Genomic DNA, 18,211 nt, shown 5'->3' with positions numbered 1-18,211 from the left:
TGGATCTTCTCTTTTTTTTTTTTTTTTTCTTGTACTGTCTATAATCTTTTGTAATGTTTATAAACCTATGTACTGTACGTATTTTGTCACCAGATGGAGTAAGATAGTATCTGTTCATTTGGGACAACTCTCTTAATTAGAGGAGCACACCTGTTGTCAAATTTTTAAGTTCTTTAAACACATTATTTTCAGAATAAACATTTAAAACCAGTAGCAGTGATGAAGCTATTATGATATTTACTAGATATGTACGCTTTTATAAACATGAACACAGAAGTCCATGGGTGTTGATTATGAACAGGACTGAAGCAATACGAATATTTCCATTGTGTTTTCAACAATGCAGTGTGCTTCAACTGATTGTTTTTTCTCTCCAAGATGATACTTGATTGCTGTGTAATGATGTCATATCATAAACAATGCAGCATGCTACCGTATAAAGGTTATCATGGCATACTGCATAATATTTCACATGCAATAAAAAAAAAAAATAGTGTGCAGTATACAGTACAATGTATACTGCACAGTATTTAGGAAGTAGTACTCTGGTATTACTTTACAAACATAGCCATTGTTCATGTGTGTTTCAGGTCAGCAGGTTCTTGGTTTGGTGGAGAATCAGAGCGATTGGTATCTGGGGAACCTGTGGAAGAACCATCGGCCATGGCCAGCACTGGGCCGCGGCTTTAACACTGGTATGTCAGAGAGCTTGCTGGGGTATGTGAGGAGGGTGAGCCTAGTGTACACTTCATGACTCAAGCTCATCTCCTTTGATGTTTTGAGTCAGCGACTGGTCTGAGATGTGAAGTCTCGGATCTCATGACGAATGGTCTTGTTGTGTGCACACTCCTGCGACAGGCCGAGACTATTCCCAGCCGCTACGACAGTTTTCAAAACAACTTGATATCTAGACGTCTAGATGTCGGATGTCTAGACCACGGAGAATGAGCCACAGCTAATGAAATATAGAGAGAGCGCAAGAGAAGGGCAAGGTATTAGGAAGCAGAAGACAAAAAATAATGATATCATAAAATAAAACTTCACCAACATCTCCCTACCTGCTGTCTTTATTATTTTCTGCTGTTTTTCTTAAATGTGTGTGAGCCGTTCTTTCATGTTTATTAAAAGAGGAGAGCAAGGTTTGGCTAGCAGGAGACAAATAATAATTAGAAAATAAAATAAAACATCATTCGCAAATCCCTACCTGCTGTCTTTATTATTTTTATCTGTTTTTATAATTATTTTCCTAAGCAAATTAGAGCAAATACGCATAAAAATGGGTGCAAGGCGTTCTTTCATGCTTATTGAAAAAGGAGAGCATGGTATTGGGTAGCAGGAGACAAAAATAATAAAAGATTTTAATAAATTCTCAGCAACATCTCCCTACTCACTGTTTTTATTATTATCTGCTGTTTTTATTAATTTTGTTCTTTGAAAATGGTGCCACTAAGCATGAAAATGGTCAAGAGCCATTCTTTTATGTTTTGACATGTTATTAAGAACAAACTGTGTGAATTTGTGAATGAATTTCGTTATCTTAATTTTAGGATGCACTTTGGTCGATCCTTTTGAAATGGGACAACACTACGTTACGTGCAGATTTAAAGGGAAATAAGTGTACAATCAGAAGATTTTTTATATTCTATTTTCTATTCTCTGCTTTCTATTTTTATCATGATTAAACTGCGTGCATTTTACCGCGCACACCCGTTTTCTCCTCTGTGTTAAGGGGCGGTCACACTAGGCATTGAGCATGCAAACATTTTTCATAACGCAGTGGACCAGGATATGATGTCATGTGGGAGGACTTCTGGTGTAAGTAAATAATAGATCACAAAAAACAAATAATAATATATTAGAAAATGTTTAATGTTTTGTCTATTCGCTTTCCTGCAACAATAAATCTCGCAGCTTTGAAATAAGTATCATTTGAATTGAGCCAAGAGGTCAGCGTGTGAAGTTTCAGTCTCCTATTAGTTGCGTGTCCTCTTGTCATACAAATTCACGGTTCAGAGTTCACCAAGCTTGAACTTTGGTACGCAGCGTAGTACGAACTTTCTTTAGATGAGCCTTCGTTTCCACTCTGCTGCATTCGGATGCATTTGAATGGGAGTTAATGGAGTGCAAAGAGTAGTGTGACCACCCATTTACACGGATTATTGCATCGATCTCAAAGCACTGCTGATCAAGAAGCACAACAATAAAAAACAACTGCAGTAAGTCATGGCATCAGCACACGTTATTGCTACTTGCACTGCATGCCACATGTTTATGATAGCTTCATCCATCAGCAGTGAAGGATTTACATGTGATAAATGTAAGGAATTAGTCAGGCTGATGGAGAAAATTAATGTGTTAGAAACACGCATCTGAACGCTAGTAGAGGTCAGTGAGAAAGAGAAGCGTGTATATATTGTTTCAGATGCGGGTTGTACAGCGAGCTACACACACTTTGGTTCCAGCTGTAGAGCCCCTGCAGCAGGACGTTTGTGTGACATCTCGTCAGCATACTTGTAGGGCAAAGTGATACAACTATTCCGTTCCTGTTAAGATTTCCAATAGATTCTACCCACTCAGTGATGCACCCATTGAGAAGCCTGGTTATAGGTGATTCTATTGTTAGGAATGTTGAAATAGAGACTCCAGCCACCATAGTATAATGCATTTCAGGTGCCAGAGTATCTGACATCAAATCAAATTTTCAAGTGCTGGCTAATGCTAAACTTAGATTTTCTAAGATTGTTACTGAATGGCTGGATGTCTGAGTGGTGTCCGCAGAATAGCATAGGATTTATAGACAATTGGACACGTTTTTGGGGTATACCTGACCTGGTAAAGAGAGACGGACTCTATCCCTCCAGGAAAGTTGCCGCTCTCCTCTCTAGTAATTTGGCTCATAGTCTTAATAGTAATATTGTTTGACTAACTGGGACCCAGGTCAGGAAGCAGACAAACTGGCTTATCCGAACGTCTGCTAGCTGCCTTGATACATCACACAGGTCACATAAACTACAACACATAGAGACTGTATCACCTAGATATCATATAGAGACTTTCTGTTCCCCGAACTACCAAACACAAAACCCTCACTAAGTCATTTAGAAGAAATTTGATTGATATCAAACTTGAAAATAGCAAAATAAACATCATATAAAGGTAGGGCTACTAAACATTAGATCGCTTTCATTGAAAGCACTAATTGTAAATGAAATTATTACAGATCATAGTTTAGATTCACTCTGATTGACTGAAACCTAGCTTAAACCAGATGAATATATTAGTTTAAATGAGTCTACTCCCCAAGGTTATTGTTATAAATATGAGCCTCGCCTGAAAGGTCGAGGAGGGGGTGTGGCTACAATTTACAGTGATGTTTTTGTGAGTAACACACTCAGAGGTCAGGATATAAGTTTAATTCTTTTGAACTGATAATGCTTAATGTGACGTCGTAAGATATAAATAAAAAATCTCTGTCGTCTTTTGTTCTTGCTACAGTATATAGACCACCAGGGCAATATTCTGATTTCTTTAGAGAATTTGCTGATTTTCTGTCAGATCTAGTAGGCACTGTGGATAGAGCTTTAATCATTGCTGACGTCAATATTCACATAGATAAAGAAAATGATACACTGGATTAGCATTTATCGATATTCTCAACTCCGTTGGGGTCAGACAAAATGTGACAGGATCAACTCATCGCCATAATCAGATGCTAGATTTAATTCTGTTGTTGGGCCTCATGTATTCAGATAGAAGACAAATGCAGGCCTAACACAGTCGTAAAAACCTAACTCAAGCCCCCACATTCCAAGTCGTAAATTATACTGATAAAAATCGCACCAAAATCAAACAAAGGGAGTCCAAAATAGACTACAAATCCCATGAAGCCTTGCTCACTAAAGGATCAAACTCTCAACTCCTATTGGATGAGGCACACAACAGAACGTCCCTCAAACATGACATCATCAGGAGTTGAAATACCTCTGAAATGCTTCCGGGATTTGCTTCCAGCAACTTTGTTCACCGGGTATAGACGCAGCTCATCGCTGCTCTCAGGTGCAACCTCGTGGCACAAGGAAGTAACGTCCGACTTGAAACTGTGGCCATACAATCTCCATCTCGCTGGACGGGTTGAGATTACTCTGTGTTCAACCGAACACTCTAAAGGATCCAAAGGAGACCACCGAGCAATCTGCATCTTCATCCGTTTGCCTACAGAAGTGAAGAGATTAAAGATTTCTCTTCCATCTTCAATCAAGTCGACATTTCTGAGTTCTCCGCCAGCCCGCCGAGAATCAACAACCGTACCGCCCGCCGACAGAACGAGGAAACGGCCTCCCGTCATCACCCGAGCCTCAAGGAACCGGGTCAGAGTTAAAGGATGGAGGAAAACACATTCTACCTGTGTCCTCATGCGATTCAAGTAAGAGGTTTACGTCTGGGCAGAGATAGAATATTATAGTGTGTTATTCTTGTGTTTCAAGGTTTTTGCTTGTACAGTTTATGGACCGCCATGTCCGCTCATTATTTATACTCAGGGTATTAATTATCACAAATTTGTTTTGCTGTATTGTGGTCCAACCAAATTGGACTGTTGTGCAATTTCGCCATCGCGGGTGAGACAGGTAAACTGAGTTCATCCATTAAAGAGTCAAAGTACGTGGGACTGTTTACGAGCGATGAACTAACAGCTGCTTTCTCTCCCACGATCGCGAAATCGGCTTTAGGGCCGTCACTTCTCTCTCTCTCTCGTACTAACCACACACACGCACGCACGCGACCCCTCACAAACATTCTGGCACACATTTTTGGCTCGTAGATAGCTTAATACTAAAGCCCAGCTTTGTCCCTAAGCTATCGTACAAGCGAATACACGTGGTAACTGGTAGACGCCATTGACTGGTTTCTCTCCGCCCCATTCGCGGTTATATTCCCTGGCCGGAAGTCTCGCGTGACATACTCTCCACGAGAGTCACGTCTGCCATTTTGTGCACGTCCCTCCTTACACACACACACACTGTCACACACACACCTTATGTGTTATAGGATTATTTTTATTTCCATATCTGATCATATCACTGTTTAGTTTGTAGTTGTAAGTCGGAAGTTTATTGACTACATTGTATTAATTATTAATTGATATTACTGCATAAATAAACTGTTATATTACAAAGAGAAGTGTTTTGGTTTGTTTTGCACACACCTGTGTCATGCTGACGGGATGTCAGTGCTCGGATTCAAACCTTCATTCATTGTTTTTTTCGCGAAAATCGATATTCTTCGGATGTCGATTTTCCTAAGAAAACAATCTAATATTGAGACTGTTATACTATCTGGTTATTAGTCCCTGATTCCAGGGTGGTGCCCTGTCAATGTTAATCCTTATTAATATTCTATTGATTTTTAATAATTGATAATTATCTTTGATGATTGTTGAATTTGAATGATCAATAAGCTAGTTTTAATTTTAATTAATGTTTCATCGATGTTAACAATTAATGATTATCTTTGATAATTTTTGATTTAAAGGACTAAAAAAGCTAACATCGATTGTCATCAATGTTCTGTTGATTTTAATAATTAACAATTATCTTTGATAATTATTAATTATTGCTACAAACCAAACCCGCTCCTAAACGTAGCACACTAGATTTACTGGAGCCCCATATGAGGTTTTAATGAGTTAGATTCAATTAATTAATTTAAATATTAATGAATAACTAAATAAATAATTATTAATTATTTCTGATAGTAACACTGATCTAAACAACCAGTAAAGCCCTACACTGTCATATGGAATTGATGTTGATAATATAGCAATTCTGCCACAGAGCGATGACATCTCAGATCATTACCTCATCTCTTGTATGCTGCGCTTAGCAAAGGTCAATCAATCTACACCGTGTTATCGATCGGGTAGGATTATTCTTTCAGCCACTAAAAATAGCTTTGCTAATAACCTTCCAGATTTGTCTCAAATACTCAGTAAACCAAAAAATTTAGAAGAACTTGATGTAATCACAGAAAATATAGATACAGTCTTCTCTAGCGCTCTTGATAGTGTCGACCCCCTTAGATGAAAGAAAATTAAAGAGAAAAGCCCTGTACCGTGGTACAATGGTCACACTCATGTTCTCAAGAGAGCAGCTCGAAAAATGGAGCACAAGTGGAAGAGTACAAAATTAGAGGTCTTTTGTGGTGCATGGAATGATAGTGTCTCTAGCTATAGAAAGGCTCTAAATGCTGCCATGTCTGCATATTTTAGTAAACTCATAGAAAATAACCACAATAATCCTAGGTGTTTATTCAGTACTGTGGATAAATTAATAAGGAATAAAGGTTCGACTGAACCAAATATTTCATCGTAGCACAGTAGTAAAGGCTTTATGAATTTCTTTACTGATAAAATTGAAATTATCAGAAACAAAATTGGAATTATGCAACCATCTGCAATAGCACCTCTGAAGACAATGTCTCATATTATTCCCCACGAGCAACTTCAATCCTTTGCTGTCATAGGACAGCAACAACATTTATGTTAGATTCAATACCGACCAAGCTATTAAAAGTTTTTTTTAAAGTAAAAAAAATATTCCCTGTCATCTCAGAACCTCATCTTAGTAATATTAAATCCTCATTATCCTTAGGACATGTCCCAACAAAATTTAAGATAGCAGTTATTAAACTGCTTATCAAGAAACTACAGCTTGATCCTGGAGAGTTGGCTAATTATAGACCGATCTCAAATCTTCCATTTATGTCGAAAATACTAGAAAAGGTAGTGTCCTCCCAACAGTTCATTTAAAAAAAAAAAAAAAAACGTATACATGAAGAATTTCAGTTAGGATTTAGGACCCATCATAGTACAGAGACTGCACTTATCAGAGTTACAAATGACTTGCTCTTATTATCTGATCGCGGCTGCATTTCTCTTCTAGTGCTATTAGATCTTAGTGCTGCCTTTGACACCATAGATCACAAAATTCTCTTGGATAGGCTTGAGAATTATGTTGGCATTTGTGGACAGGAATTAGATTTGTTTAGGTCATGTAGTTGAAACACTACAGTCCTGTAGTGTTCGCACCAGCACAACAAAAAACAGAACTGTGAGTCGCAGGGTTCTGATTGCAAGTCGTGTAAGACTGGATTCGTGAATGACCAGGTTGGTATGTGTGTGTTGTAGGTGTGATTCTGCTGTTGTTGGATCGTTTGAGAAAGCTGAAGTGGGAGCAGATGTGGAGACTGACAGCAGAGAGAGAACTCATGAGTATGCTGTCAACATCACTCGCTGATCAGGTAACCAATAAACCTTCTACTGTACCTATAACCTATATTCACAACAACAGCATGATTGTGAGTGTGATATTACTTTTATACAAGTGTTCTATAAAGAAGTTCATATCAAGTAACTTGCATTTTGTAAATAAATAAACAATGAAAACTAACATAATCTGAAAATGTGAAATCAAACTGTGGCAGCCCTAAAACAAAATACTTAAAAACAAAACAAAAATAAACTGAAATTATAAAGCTTAAAAAAGCAAAAATGAACAGTAATAGAGTCACAACTAAGTAAGCTAAACTGAAATTTAATCAACAAATTAAAAATAAAATAGAAATAGAAACTAAATATACTAAAAAGAAAAACTAAACTGAAATGGTAAAGCACTGATAAAATAATACTAAGGGGCCGTTTACACGACAACGTTTTCAACTAAAAACGGAGAACCTTTTATGTGTTTTGGCTGTTCGTTTACACGACAATGGCGTTTTGGAGCCAGAAAACGCAAACTTTACTTAATTTTATTTGATGTACCTTTACCCTGCAATTCATTCACCCACCGTTTATGTATATAGCCTATAGACAGAGATGTGATGCCATGTACAGTATTCAATGATATGCTTAGAATATGAAAACATGAGGCAGTGAAAATGCATGTTAGATCCAGTGTACACAAGACCTCTCTCTCCATCAGAAGATATCCATATATCAGAGTTCTGTCTGATATCCAAAACCAGTCAACATCAACAGCTTATGTTAACTTACTCTCCTACCAGCCCAAGAGTCAGCAGGGGGAATACGGAAGAAGGCAGGAGACGAAGTGATGGTAAAAATGAGCAGAGTTTATTGAATCATCTTGAGAGTTCAGTCTATAGGCATGTGCGCGAGACATTCAAAACTACAATGGCGGACTACAGGACTGTGTTTGTGCTGCTCAAGATTTTGATTTAATGATGCTGCTCCAGTAAAGTGTAGATTTACTGCATCACTACTACGACCAGTGATCGCCATCTTCATTGTTTGTATTCACCGCTCTGTGGAAGAATTCTTATGTGCGCAGGCGCGTAGTGTTTCTTTACAAAGTGACATCGCCAACTACTGGCCTGGCATGCATAATACAGCGCTTTTAGTCGTTTTCGCGGATCTGTGTGAACAGGGATCATTTTGACAACGTTGTTTTCTGTACGCGAAACTTTTCAAAAATGCTTTTCCATTTTTAGTACATCGTTGTCATGTAAATGTACCCTAAAACTTAACATTCATAGGGTGAAAACTAAGAAAAAACTACTTTGAAAAGACTAATTAAAAATAAAACAAAAACTAAATCAAAACTTCTGAATTATAATAAATATTCTGTACCTTTTTTTACTGTGACTACATGTCTATCTGTGGTGTAAAATAGTACTGTGTTTTCAGGACATCTTCAATGCTGTGATCAAACAGAACCCATTCCTGGTGCACCAGCTGCCGTGTTTCTGGAACGTTCAGTTGTCAGATCACACCCGCTCTGAGAAATGCTACAAAGATGTGTCCGATCTCAAGGTGACCTCAGTCGAGCTGACACACGTGGATCTAATGCTTCTATGAATGAATTAGCAGCAGTTCATTCACACGTACTGTACAGCTGCATAGACTTGACACATTATTTGCATGTGTGCTTAATATAGACAAGCTGCAAATGAAAAGTTAACTTCTATATGTGTTAAAGCTGAATTTAACAAACAGTTCTCTTTGAGATGGCAATTAATGGCATATTCGTAATTTAAAAAAAATATGTATTTTTATTAGCTGCCTGGACTGCACACTATAGTTTTCTGTGGCCTTTGGATTCCCACATATTTTTCCCATTCATTTTCTCCAAAGGAATTTCAAAACATTCTTTAATAAGAGTTCTAAACCATGAACCAAACCCACCAGGTCTGAGATGAATAACAACATAAACTTTGATTTAAATAAAAAAAAAAAGAAAGAAAAGAAAATCTAAGGAAAAGAAAAAGATGTAAGACTTTGTGTACTTATATTGAACTAATCATCCCATGAAGCATTGCGAATGACATACAGGTAATCGAATCAGTAATGTGTAATCAAGCAGTATATAAGATTATAAGTATAAAACAAGTTTATTGTAAAATATTAAGATATATATAAAAAGATACAAGTAGTTTGAGAGTGCAGCGAGACCAATCATGAGTGGGCAGTCACTGCTCACTGTTGATGATTTCAAACATTCATCATCAACATTTAATTCATATCAGTATGCACATTTTTGAAATCTTGTGCAGGTGATTCACTGGAACTCTCCTAAGAAGCTTCACGTGAAGAACAAGCATGTGGAGTTCTTCAGGAACCTCTACCTGACCTTCCTGGAGTATGATGGGAATCTGTTGAGGAGAGAACTTTTTGGCTGTCCCAGTGAAACAGACCACAACTCGGAGAATGTGAGTTTCACCCCAGGCAGTGTTATTCACATCACAGCTGATGAGTCTCATGACTACCCAACATTTGCCAGAACAAAATGTTTTTGTTGACACAGCACTATTTTATTGTTGACGTTAGGGTTGGGCAATATGACCAAAAGCATATACACTGATGAGCCAAAACATTATGACCACCTGCCTAATATGCTGTTGGTCCTCCGCGTGCTGCCAAAACAATGCCGACCCACTGAGGCTTGGACTCTACAAGACCCCCGAAGGTGTCCTGTGGTATCTGGCACCAAGACATTAGCAGCTGATCCTTTAAAGTGCACCTATTATGGTTTTTAAACATACCTAATTTTGTTTTAAAGGTCTCATACAATAGATTTACATGCATCCAAGGTAAAAAAAACACTTTAATTTGCTCATAATTTAAATTGCAGCATTACCTTTTTTTCCCAGTGTCAAAAACGACTCCTTCAATGATCCATTCTAAAGGATTCATTCTAAACTCCTCTTTTCAGAGAGCCTACTCTGCTCTGATTGGTCAGATGTCCCAGTCTGTTGTGATTGGCCTACCGCTTACAGCGCGTGTCGGAAAGGAAACGCCCACTACCATATCCGAGTTTCAGCTTCTTCTGAAAAAATGTCTGTTGTACCTTACCAATTGTAGCACGAGTCCGACAATGATGCATCGGAAGATAAACCCGAACCACCATCGTGACGAGAACAGGACGTTTCTCAGTGGTAAGTTTATATGTATTTTGACAATAACGTGAGTTAGCCGGTTAGCAGAGGCTAACAGGTAACAGGCTAACAGCGTGCACTGGCTGTACATGTAAACAGACCAGAGGCGGGTTTTTTGTTACCAAATTACATGGGTTAGTACAGGAAGAAAGTCTGGAATTACTAATGACTCGTTTCAGGTGTTCAGAATCGGTTCTTTCTTTTGGGTGTCAGTAACTCCATATTTTGTGCACTTTGATTTTTGAAACATTGCAGACATTTTTACATTCACAGACAGCTATATAACACACTACATGAAAAACCATAATAGGTACTCTTTAAGTCCTATAATTTGCAGAGTGGAGCCACCGTGGATCGGACTTGTTGGTCCAGCACATTCCACAGATACTCATTTGGATTGAGATCTGGGGAATTTGGAGGCCAGGGCAACACCTTGAACACTGCCATCAGGGAATACCATTGCCATGAAGGGGTGTACCTGGTCTGCAACGATGTTTAGGTAGGTGGCACATGTCAAATTGACGTCCACATGAATAGCAGTACACAGGGTTTCCCAGCTGAACATTGCCCAGAGCATCACAATCCCTCCACCAGCTTGTCATCTTCCCACAGTGCATTGTGGTGCTGCTCATATGCCCATTGTAGGCACTTTCGACAGTGGTCAGGGGTCATCATGGGCACTCTGACTGGTCTGCGGCTATGCAGTCCCATACACAGAAGGGTGCAATGCACTGTGTGTTGTGACACATTCCTCCCGTAACATCATTAACATTTTCTGCCACAGTAGCCCTTCTGCCGGTTTGTACCAGACGGGATAGCATTCGTTGCCCTCACGCATTGATGAGGCGTCCAGTACCCTGTCACCATAACAATTTGGCCCTTGTCAAAGTCACACTTTACTCCTGCCCATTTCTCCTGCATTCAACACGTTGACTACGAGAACTGATTGTTTGCTTACCATCTAATCTACCCAGACCTTGACATGTGGCCTTGTTAGGAGATGATCAGCGTTATTCAAGTCACCTGTCATAGTGTTTTGGCTCATCAGTGTATATTCTCGTTCTGCAATGTCTTACATTCAATAATAAAAACATTTTATTCAAAAATCAACCCCTTTTCAGTTGATAAGTAGTTTTTTTAGAAGCTCCAGCAGTAACTATATGCAGTAATTTTGGAAGGAAACAGCAGATACATCTACACCTCCTGATTTTTGGATTTTAAACTTTGAACCAGTGGAGTGCACAGACCTCAGCAGGGACAGGGGCAAAAGGAAAAAAAGGCAATGATATACACACACACATATATATATATATATATATATATATATATATATATATATATATGTAATATTATTATTATTATTATTATCATCCTCTTTAGAGAACTGACACTTATAGTGCTTTCTCTTTCTTATCAAAATTGCCAGTATTTTACAAGATTTAACTTGTAATTTCTTACAATAAAATACTGTTTTCAGTATTATACTGTAAAATCAATGCAGGCTATGTAATTTTCTGTCACAACACAACAAAGTACTGTGAAAAAAGAAATTAGAATATCGCACTGCGTTATGGGAAAATGGTGTTTAATTTTAAGTCACCATTATGGTGTTGTGTTCGCTTTGGATGGGACCTTATCTTATTTATTTTGAATACATTTTCTCGCAGTTGGTGCAATTGTGGTTAAGAACATAATTTATTGTACTGTGACGTTAGAAAATTAGTCAATTTAGTGGTTGACTTTATGCCAGACCGTGATGTACATTCTACACCAGTGTTTCTCAACTGGTGGGTTGTGACCCAAAAGTGGGTCGCGGACAGCAGGGAAAGAACAACGGCATGGTTCTACCACTGAAGAATTTTTGGCGGCTGCCCAAGTGATAGCCCATTTAGGACTACCGAGGCATATTAGGCTAAAGGCTTCTCGTCTGCACTGTGATATTTTCGCTGTGCGATTAAAGCTTTCGCATGAGTAGCCTAGTTTCCATCCACTTTTCGCGCTATTTTGTTATCGACCAAGTGAAAATGCGTAAAAAAATTTTCGCGAAATTTGCCGTCTTCTGCCTGTTTCCATTCACATGGCCATTTATCGATCAAAATGGTGTGCGTGATGATGTCATGCCTAAAAAAAACACAATTTGTCGCACAAGTTTTGGTTTATAGCAAAAGAAATCTGCCCTCAAGCCGTTTCCATACAGAAATATGTGTTTATCGCTAATTCGACTCCCAAATGTCCCTAATTTTTTTTCCTCTGAAGTTTTGGTAAAATGGGGAGAGTATTGAGACAATTCGTTGAAATTAGCCAGCTTATTGTCATTTTAATTTCACTAATAAATGCAATCAGAAGAGGAGGGAACAGTTGCCCTTCTGATAGGACTGTAATATCGGTCCTGATGTTGCTCCTATCGCAGGTTGCCACCGGTTCTGACCCGAAAGCGGATCGTCATGGCCCTGTTCAAGCTGGCAACCTGCACCAAGTAGTGGGGGAAACTTTCAGTCTTAGTATAAGGACCATCCATTGATGTGTATATGCTGTGTGCACAACTATTAAAGAAAAATTGATGCGGTGTAATATCAGAGTTTACATATATGATACATTCCTGATATTCAATAGGCTATTATGAACAATCATCTAATCTAAAGCATTGCCATCACAACTGCATTATGTCCCGCATATTTGTCCAGCAACTTTTAACGACCAACTGAACCTGATTGTCATCTAAAATTAATTTGAACATCATAATGCAATTTATATTTTCTGAAGAAGCTCAGCAAATGCGATCCGAGGTAAAGAGGGTTCGATTTTAAATATTTAAACGTTTTAAAATGTTCAAAAGCTGGTTTTCTGGAATTGAGCTCATTGGACAAATAGTTCTGACAGTTTATAGTCTTGAAAAAAGTGTAGAACATTCTGAGAATGTCATTCAGCCGACTTTTTTTCATCTACAGAACAGGTAAGGCTAATTTAAGTTTGTGTAAAGAAAAGGCAATTAAATAGGCCTAACAATATTATTTTTTCGTTTGGTAATTTATTTTTTTAATTTAATGCTTTTTTCGTTTGGTAATTAATTTCATTTAATACAGGGAATTCTGCTGGCATTTTTCCAAAAGTAAATTAAATTATTAGAATTGGGCTATATGTTAGTGTTCCAAAAAAGTACACTGATGCTTTTCTTCTAGTATTGTGTGTTTATCTTTAATTTAAAACATCTTTGTGTTTTTTGTGTTTTTTTGTATTGTGGGCTAATTCCGTGACTACGTCTATTATTTTGAATGGTGTGAAAAAGCAACTTTAATAAATAAACGGATGACTACCGCGATTAAATTAATCGCAAACAGTGGCCATTCATTTGTTCTCCATGCACATGTCGATGTGCATGATACGAGATATTTTTGTTGGCACTCCTGGAAGTGTCATGTTTGCAGATCGGATCTATATGCCATTAAGATCAATCCATAATCATGTACAATAAATTGGCTTTCATGGATGTATACTGTCGTCATGATTAACACAGGCTAAAGATTGGGGCAAATTCTGTCATGTGACACTATATTTTTGCGTTAATGGCAATTTTCTCAACAAAAAGTGTTTCCAAACCAGTTTTTCGCGATATTTGAAGTATCGACATAGAGTTTATGTGCTAGAGTTAAACGGAAAAATATTATGTCGACATTTGTGAAATTTTAGCTATAATATGCATTTCCATCAGCTTTATTTTGATGCGCTAAAATGTTTTTCGCAAAAAATCCTTGGATGGAAACATAGTTAGTGTTAGTGATGGGTCATTCATGAATGATTCGTTCATTTTGAATTAATCTTTTATATGACTCAGAAGAACGAGTAGTCTCAGAGAGTGATTCGTTCATTTTGTGTTGGCCATGCATGTGCATTGTGCAGCCTCCGTTCGTTTGTTACGTGAAAACCGCATAGGCGCTGTACAGGAAACAGAAATGATTAGTTCACCTCTGGTCCGAGTCGTTCGTTCTTTTGTCACGTATGGCTGTCACGTGACAAAAGAATGAACGACTCTGACAAGAAGATTCCAGAGGTGAACTAATCATTTCTGTTTCTCATAATTTGTCCTTGGCTGCATTATCAATCTGTACTTATTGGGACTATAATCAAAGTTTGCGTAAGTAGATGTGTTGGGGGGGATTTGGCTATTGAAAATGTAACATTTTAATTTAATTCTGCTCAAACAAAGGAAATGAACAAAATGACTTGAATAAAGATTCGTTCATTTTGCTGAACGAGACTCAAAGATTCAAGTCAGTAAAATGATACGATCTTCCCATCACTAGTGAGTGTAAGGGAACCAGCTCGGGCTAATGATCTGCTCTGATCTCTGGTGCACACGCAACAACCGGGCCTCCCTTGACACTGTGGCGTGCAGACCTCAAAACTGATGTTTTCTAGCGAGACTTTTCTAGTTTAAAGTGTTACGGAGGAAGTCAAGTCAAACCTCTCAAACAGTAGGCAGACCCAACATGCCAAACATCACTGAGGAAAAGAGCAACCCTGTGCTATGCGCTAATTTTTTCATTACACATCATCACCTTCACCTACAAAATTGTTTCATGATTTTACATGAGTAAAAGTCATTGTTACATTTTGACAACATGTTATAGTTTCATATGAATTCATCTATCGTTAGAATCTATTAGACCTCTTATTTATGTCAACAGTGGCAGTTGTAGTTAAAGTTTAAAATGTTTCACAATAAAAACAATGTCACTTGATGCATGGCCTTATACTTGAAAACTAAGAACAAAACTATGCAAGATAAAAGGAAATGCAACCCAGGGTACATTAAATACAAGTAACGTTTTTACTGTGGTGGGTCGTCACTTGATTTCCAATGTAAAATCTGGGTCCCGACGCAAAACCAGTTGAGAACCACTGGTCTACGCTATATGATGCATTTTCAAAGTAAACAAATAGCATCATTTTAAATGAACTATGAGGAAGGAATGTTTGCAAAGCTTGACTATAATATGGTCGGTTTTATCGCTCATTTACTTTTTATCATGAGTTGTCAATCAGGAATGCAAGATATCAACACTCAGCATACAAAACTCAATGATGGTGACCATTAACAAACACTGTATATAAAAAAAATACAGATGGTCATTGCGAATCCACAACACAGCACTGCTACATTTTAGTAAATTCTTGGTCCTGTTCACTGTGAAGTTACAGTATACAGTTGTCTTTTAATTTTAATAAATTGTAGAAATACTACTGTAAGATATAATGTGAAAGTCATGCAATTAGTAGCCAGGAATTTACTGTAAACTCACACTAATTGTTTTATAGTGCATGGTTCTGAATGGTTGCAATAGTAGCCTACATGTCCAAAAAATGGTAATACTATGGTAATTTTTTGAAAGTGATTAGTTTAATGGCTTATTAGTTTCAACAAAAAACAAACTGGCTTGGGCAAAATCAGACAGCTCCTTTGGTTTATGACAGTATTCTGTGAAAGACGTATTGAATTTCTATGTATGCTGAAAGTGTCGCAACCTCTTCCATTATAATGAATAAAGCTGTCTACGCTGCAAGTGTGCAATGACGGAATAGCAGTTGCAACCAAGTGTTATTCTTTTGATGAACCTACAATACAATACATAGAGTGGACTTTTTATCTGACCTGTTACTTGCCTGAGGCCACGCCACTTTAATGTTCAGGGGCGTATCCCAACCTGTATTTATGCTCCCTTGAAGGACACTGCTGCAGGAAGGGGACACAACTCGAAAGCTCGTTCCAAACAAAAATGAGTAAATTAATATTTTCTCGAAGGGCCCTTCTACAAGATTGTTAGCAAATGGAACATTTATACAGTAATGCCATGTTCCCTTCAGAGTAGCCCCTTCAAGGGCTTGGTAGTTCGGAGTGAGTAGGGCATAGGGAGGATCACTTGCGATTGGAAGCTGCCCCCGTTCTGCTGTAATGCTCACTGTTAAAGGCACATCTGCCAAATTTTCTTTAATGTTTCCACGATTTACAAAGAAATCTCATAATGACGAATTATTACTGTTATTTTGAGATTATGTAGAGATTTTTATTGTGTTTTATCTAATTATTTTATTTGTATTATTAAAATGTCTCCCCTTTTTCTGGATTACCCAGAAGTGCATCTTTAGATCTGTGAACGAAAGGGGCATCTGCTGCCTCCCTTCTGTGCACGCCAGTGCTTTGAAGGAATGGAAGCTTGAATAGAGCGCAAGAGTGCCCACCCACTTTTTCAGCTGCCTGGGTTCCAGAAGTGTTTCCCATAGAAACATTTCATAAAATTCTTCATAAAAGAGTTGTAAGCCGTGAGCCAAACCAACCAGTTCCGAGGTAAATTACAACATCACCAACTTTGTTTTGAGGCAAAAACGTATTTGAAAATCAGACAAAAAGACAAAGGTACAAGACTGTGTACTTAACGTCTCTCATGAGGGCATGGACTACAATCCCTTGAAGCATTACAAATTATGTCATTGAATAAAAAACTATGGGAATATATAAAACTATTGATTTTAGGTAGTTGATTTTAAGTATAGAATCAATATATTTTATGTTTATTGAAAAATATTCTGATATGTACAAATATAAATAGTTTAAGGGTGGAGAGACACCGACTCGATTACATCTTTCACACTGCATCATGGGAGTTGGTGGTCGCTCTGAGGTTAGTTTCGTGGGCTTGGTTGGTTGCAGTTCTCTGATTGGCGAAGCTTTTTCTGCTGGACCATGGGTAATGTAGTTGTTTGCCATGAATTCTGCTATCAAATACAATTTTTAAACAATGAAGTTAAAATAACACAGACAGATGGCTTTAACTGAAGCATATACCATTGATGAACAACCTCAGAGTTCAAGGTAGGTTTGTCTTTAAAGGTTTATAAGTTATTGTTGAAAATCAATTAGTCTATGGAAAAAATTAATGGAATTTTTACTTCCAGAACCAGACCATGCTCTATACATGTATGAAGTGATTTATTTACCAGCAGTGCTTTATTTATACAACATAATAGAATAACCTGAGGTATCATGGATGCATGTCTAATATTCCTGCAGCTCCAGAAGACCCTGTCTGAGTTAGATGAAGATGACCCATGTTATGAGTTTCGGCGGGAGCGTTTCACAGTGCACCGCACACACGTATATTTCCTGCACTATGAGTATGAACCAACCGCAGATAACACTGACGTGACACTGGTGGCGCAGCTCTCCATGGACAGGTGAGAAAACATAAACACATGTACATTCTTAGCTGTTGCATTTGATCAAAGACACAGACATTGCAAAAAGCACATCACTGGCACATATTCTAAGAATACAGACTGCTTTAATCAGCAAGATGAACTAAGGAATTAGAAATTGAGAAAGAAATGAAGATTTAAAATGATTTATTGGATGATGCAGTATTTTAATGTCTCCATGTAAATCTCCATTCATATTTATCTGTTTTACCGCCAATGATGCCTTTATTTATTTATTTTCAAAGTTTTCATATGCCATGCTAAATGGGAGATCAAGTCAAGTAATCTTTATTTGTGTAACACTTTTCACAATATACATAGTTTCAAAGCAGTTTGTGGCAGGGAGGAGGGCGGGGCCAGGTCATGATGCTGCACACCCGGCCCCTAATCAGGCTAATCAAGCCCTCGAGAGGGATAAAGGTGGCCGGAGGCGGCAGTTCGAGAGAGTGTTTCGGGCAGCTGCCCTACATGTGTTTATGTTGGTGTCTTTTTGTTTAAGTTTATTATTAAACTA

At 37.9% G+C, this 18,211-nt stretch overlaps 1 protein-coding gene across 2 annotated transcripts in view; it reads left to right on the top strand.

Moving 5' to 3' along the window:
- large1 (LARGE xylosyl- and glucuronyltransferase 1) overlaps window positions 1–18,211 on the top strand; it is a 163,857-nt gene that overhangs the window by 61,379 nt on the left and 84,267 nt on the right. For both annotated transcript variants that reach the window (XM_051688702.1, XM_051688701.1), the window contains exons 7-11: window positions 591–695; window positions 7,184–7,296; window positions 8,699–8,824; window positions 9,565–9,720; window positions 17,513–17,676. In XM_051688702.1, the coding sequence (XP_051544662.1) occupies window positions 591–695; window positions 7,184–7,296; window positions 8,699–8,824; window positions 9,565–9,720; window positions 17,513–17,676 (664 nt within the window). The remainder of the gene's footprint in view (window positions 1–590; window positions 696–7,183; window positions 7,297–8,698; window positions 8,825–9,564; window positions 9,721–17,512; window positions 17,677–18,211) is intronic.

This window comes from Myxocyprinus asiaticus, chromosome 45 (genome assembly GCF_019703515.2).
Source record: "Myxocyprinus asiaticus isolate MX2 ecotype Aquarium Trade chromosome 45, UBuf_Myxa_2, whole genome shotgun sequence".
Lineage (NCBI taxonomy): Eukaryota > Metazoa > Chordata > Actinopteri > Cypriniformes > Catostomidae > Myxocyprinus > Myxocyprinus asiaticus.
The sequence above is the reverse complement of the archived record's forward strand: the minus strand, read 5'-3'. Positions and strand labels throughout refer to the sequence as shown.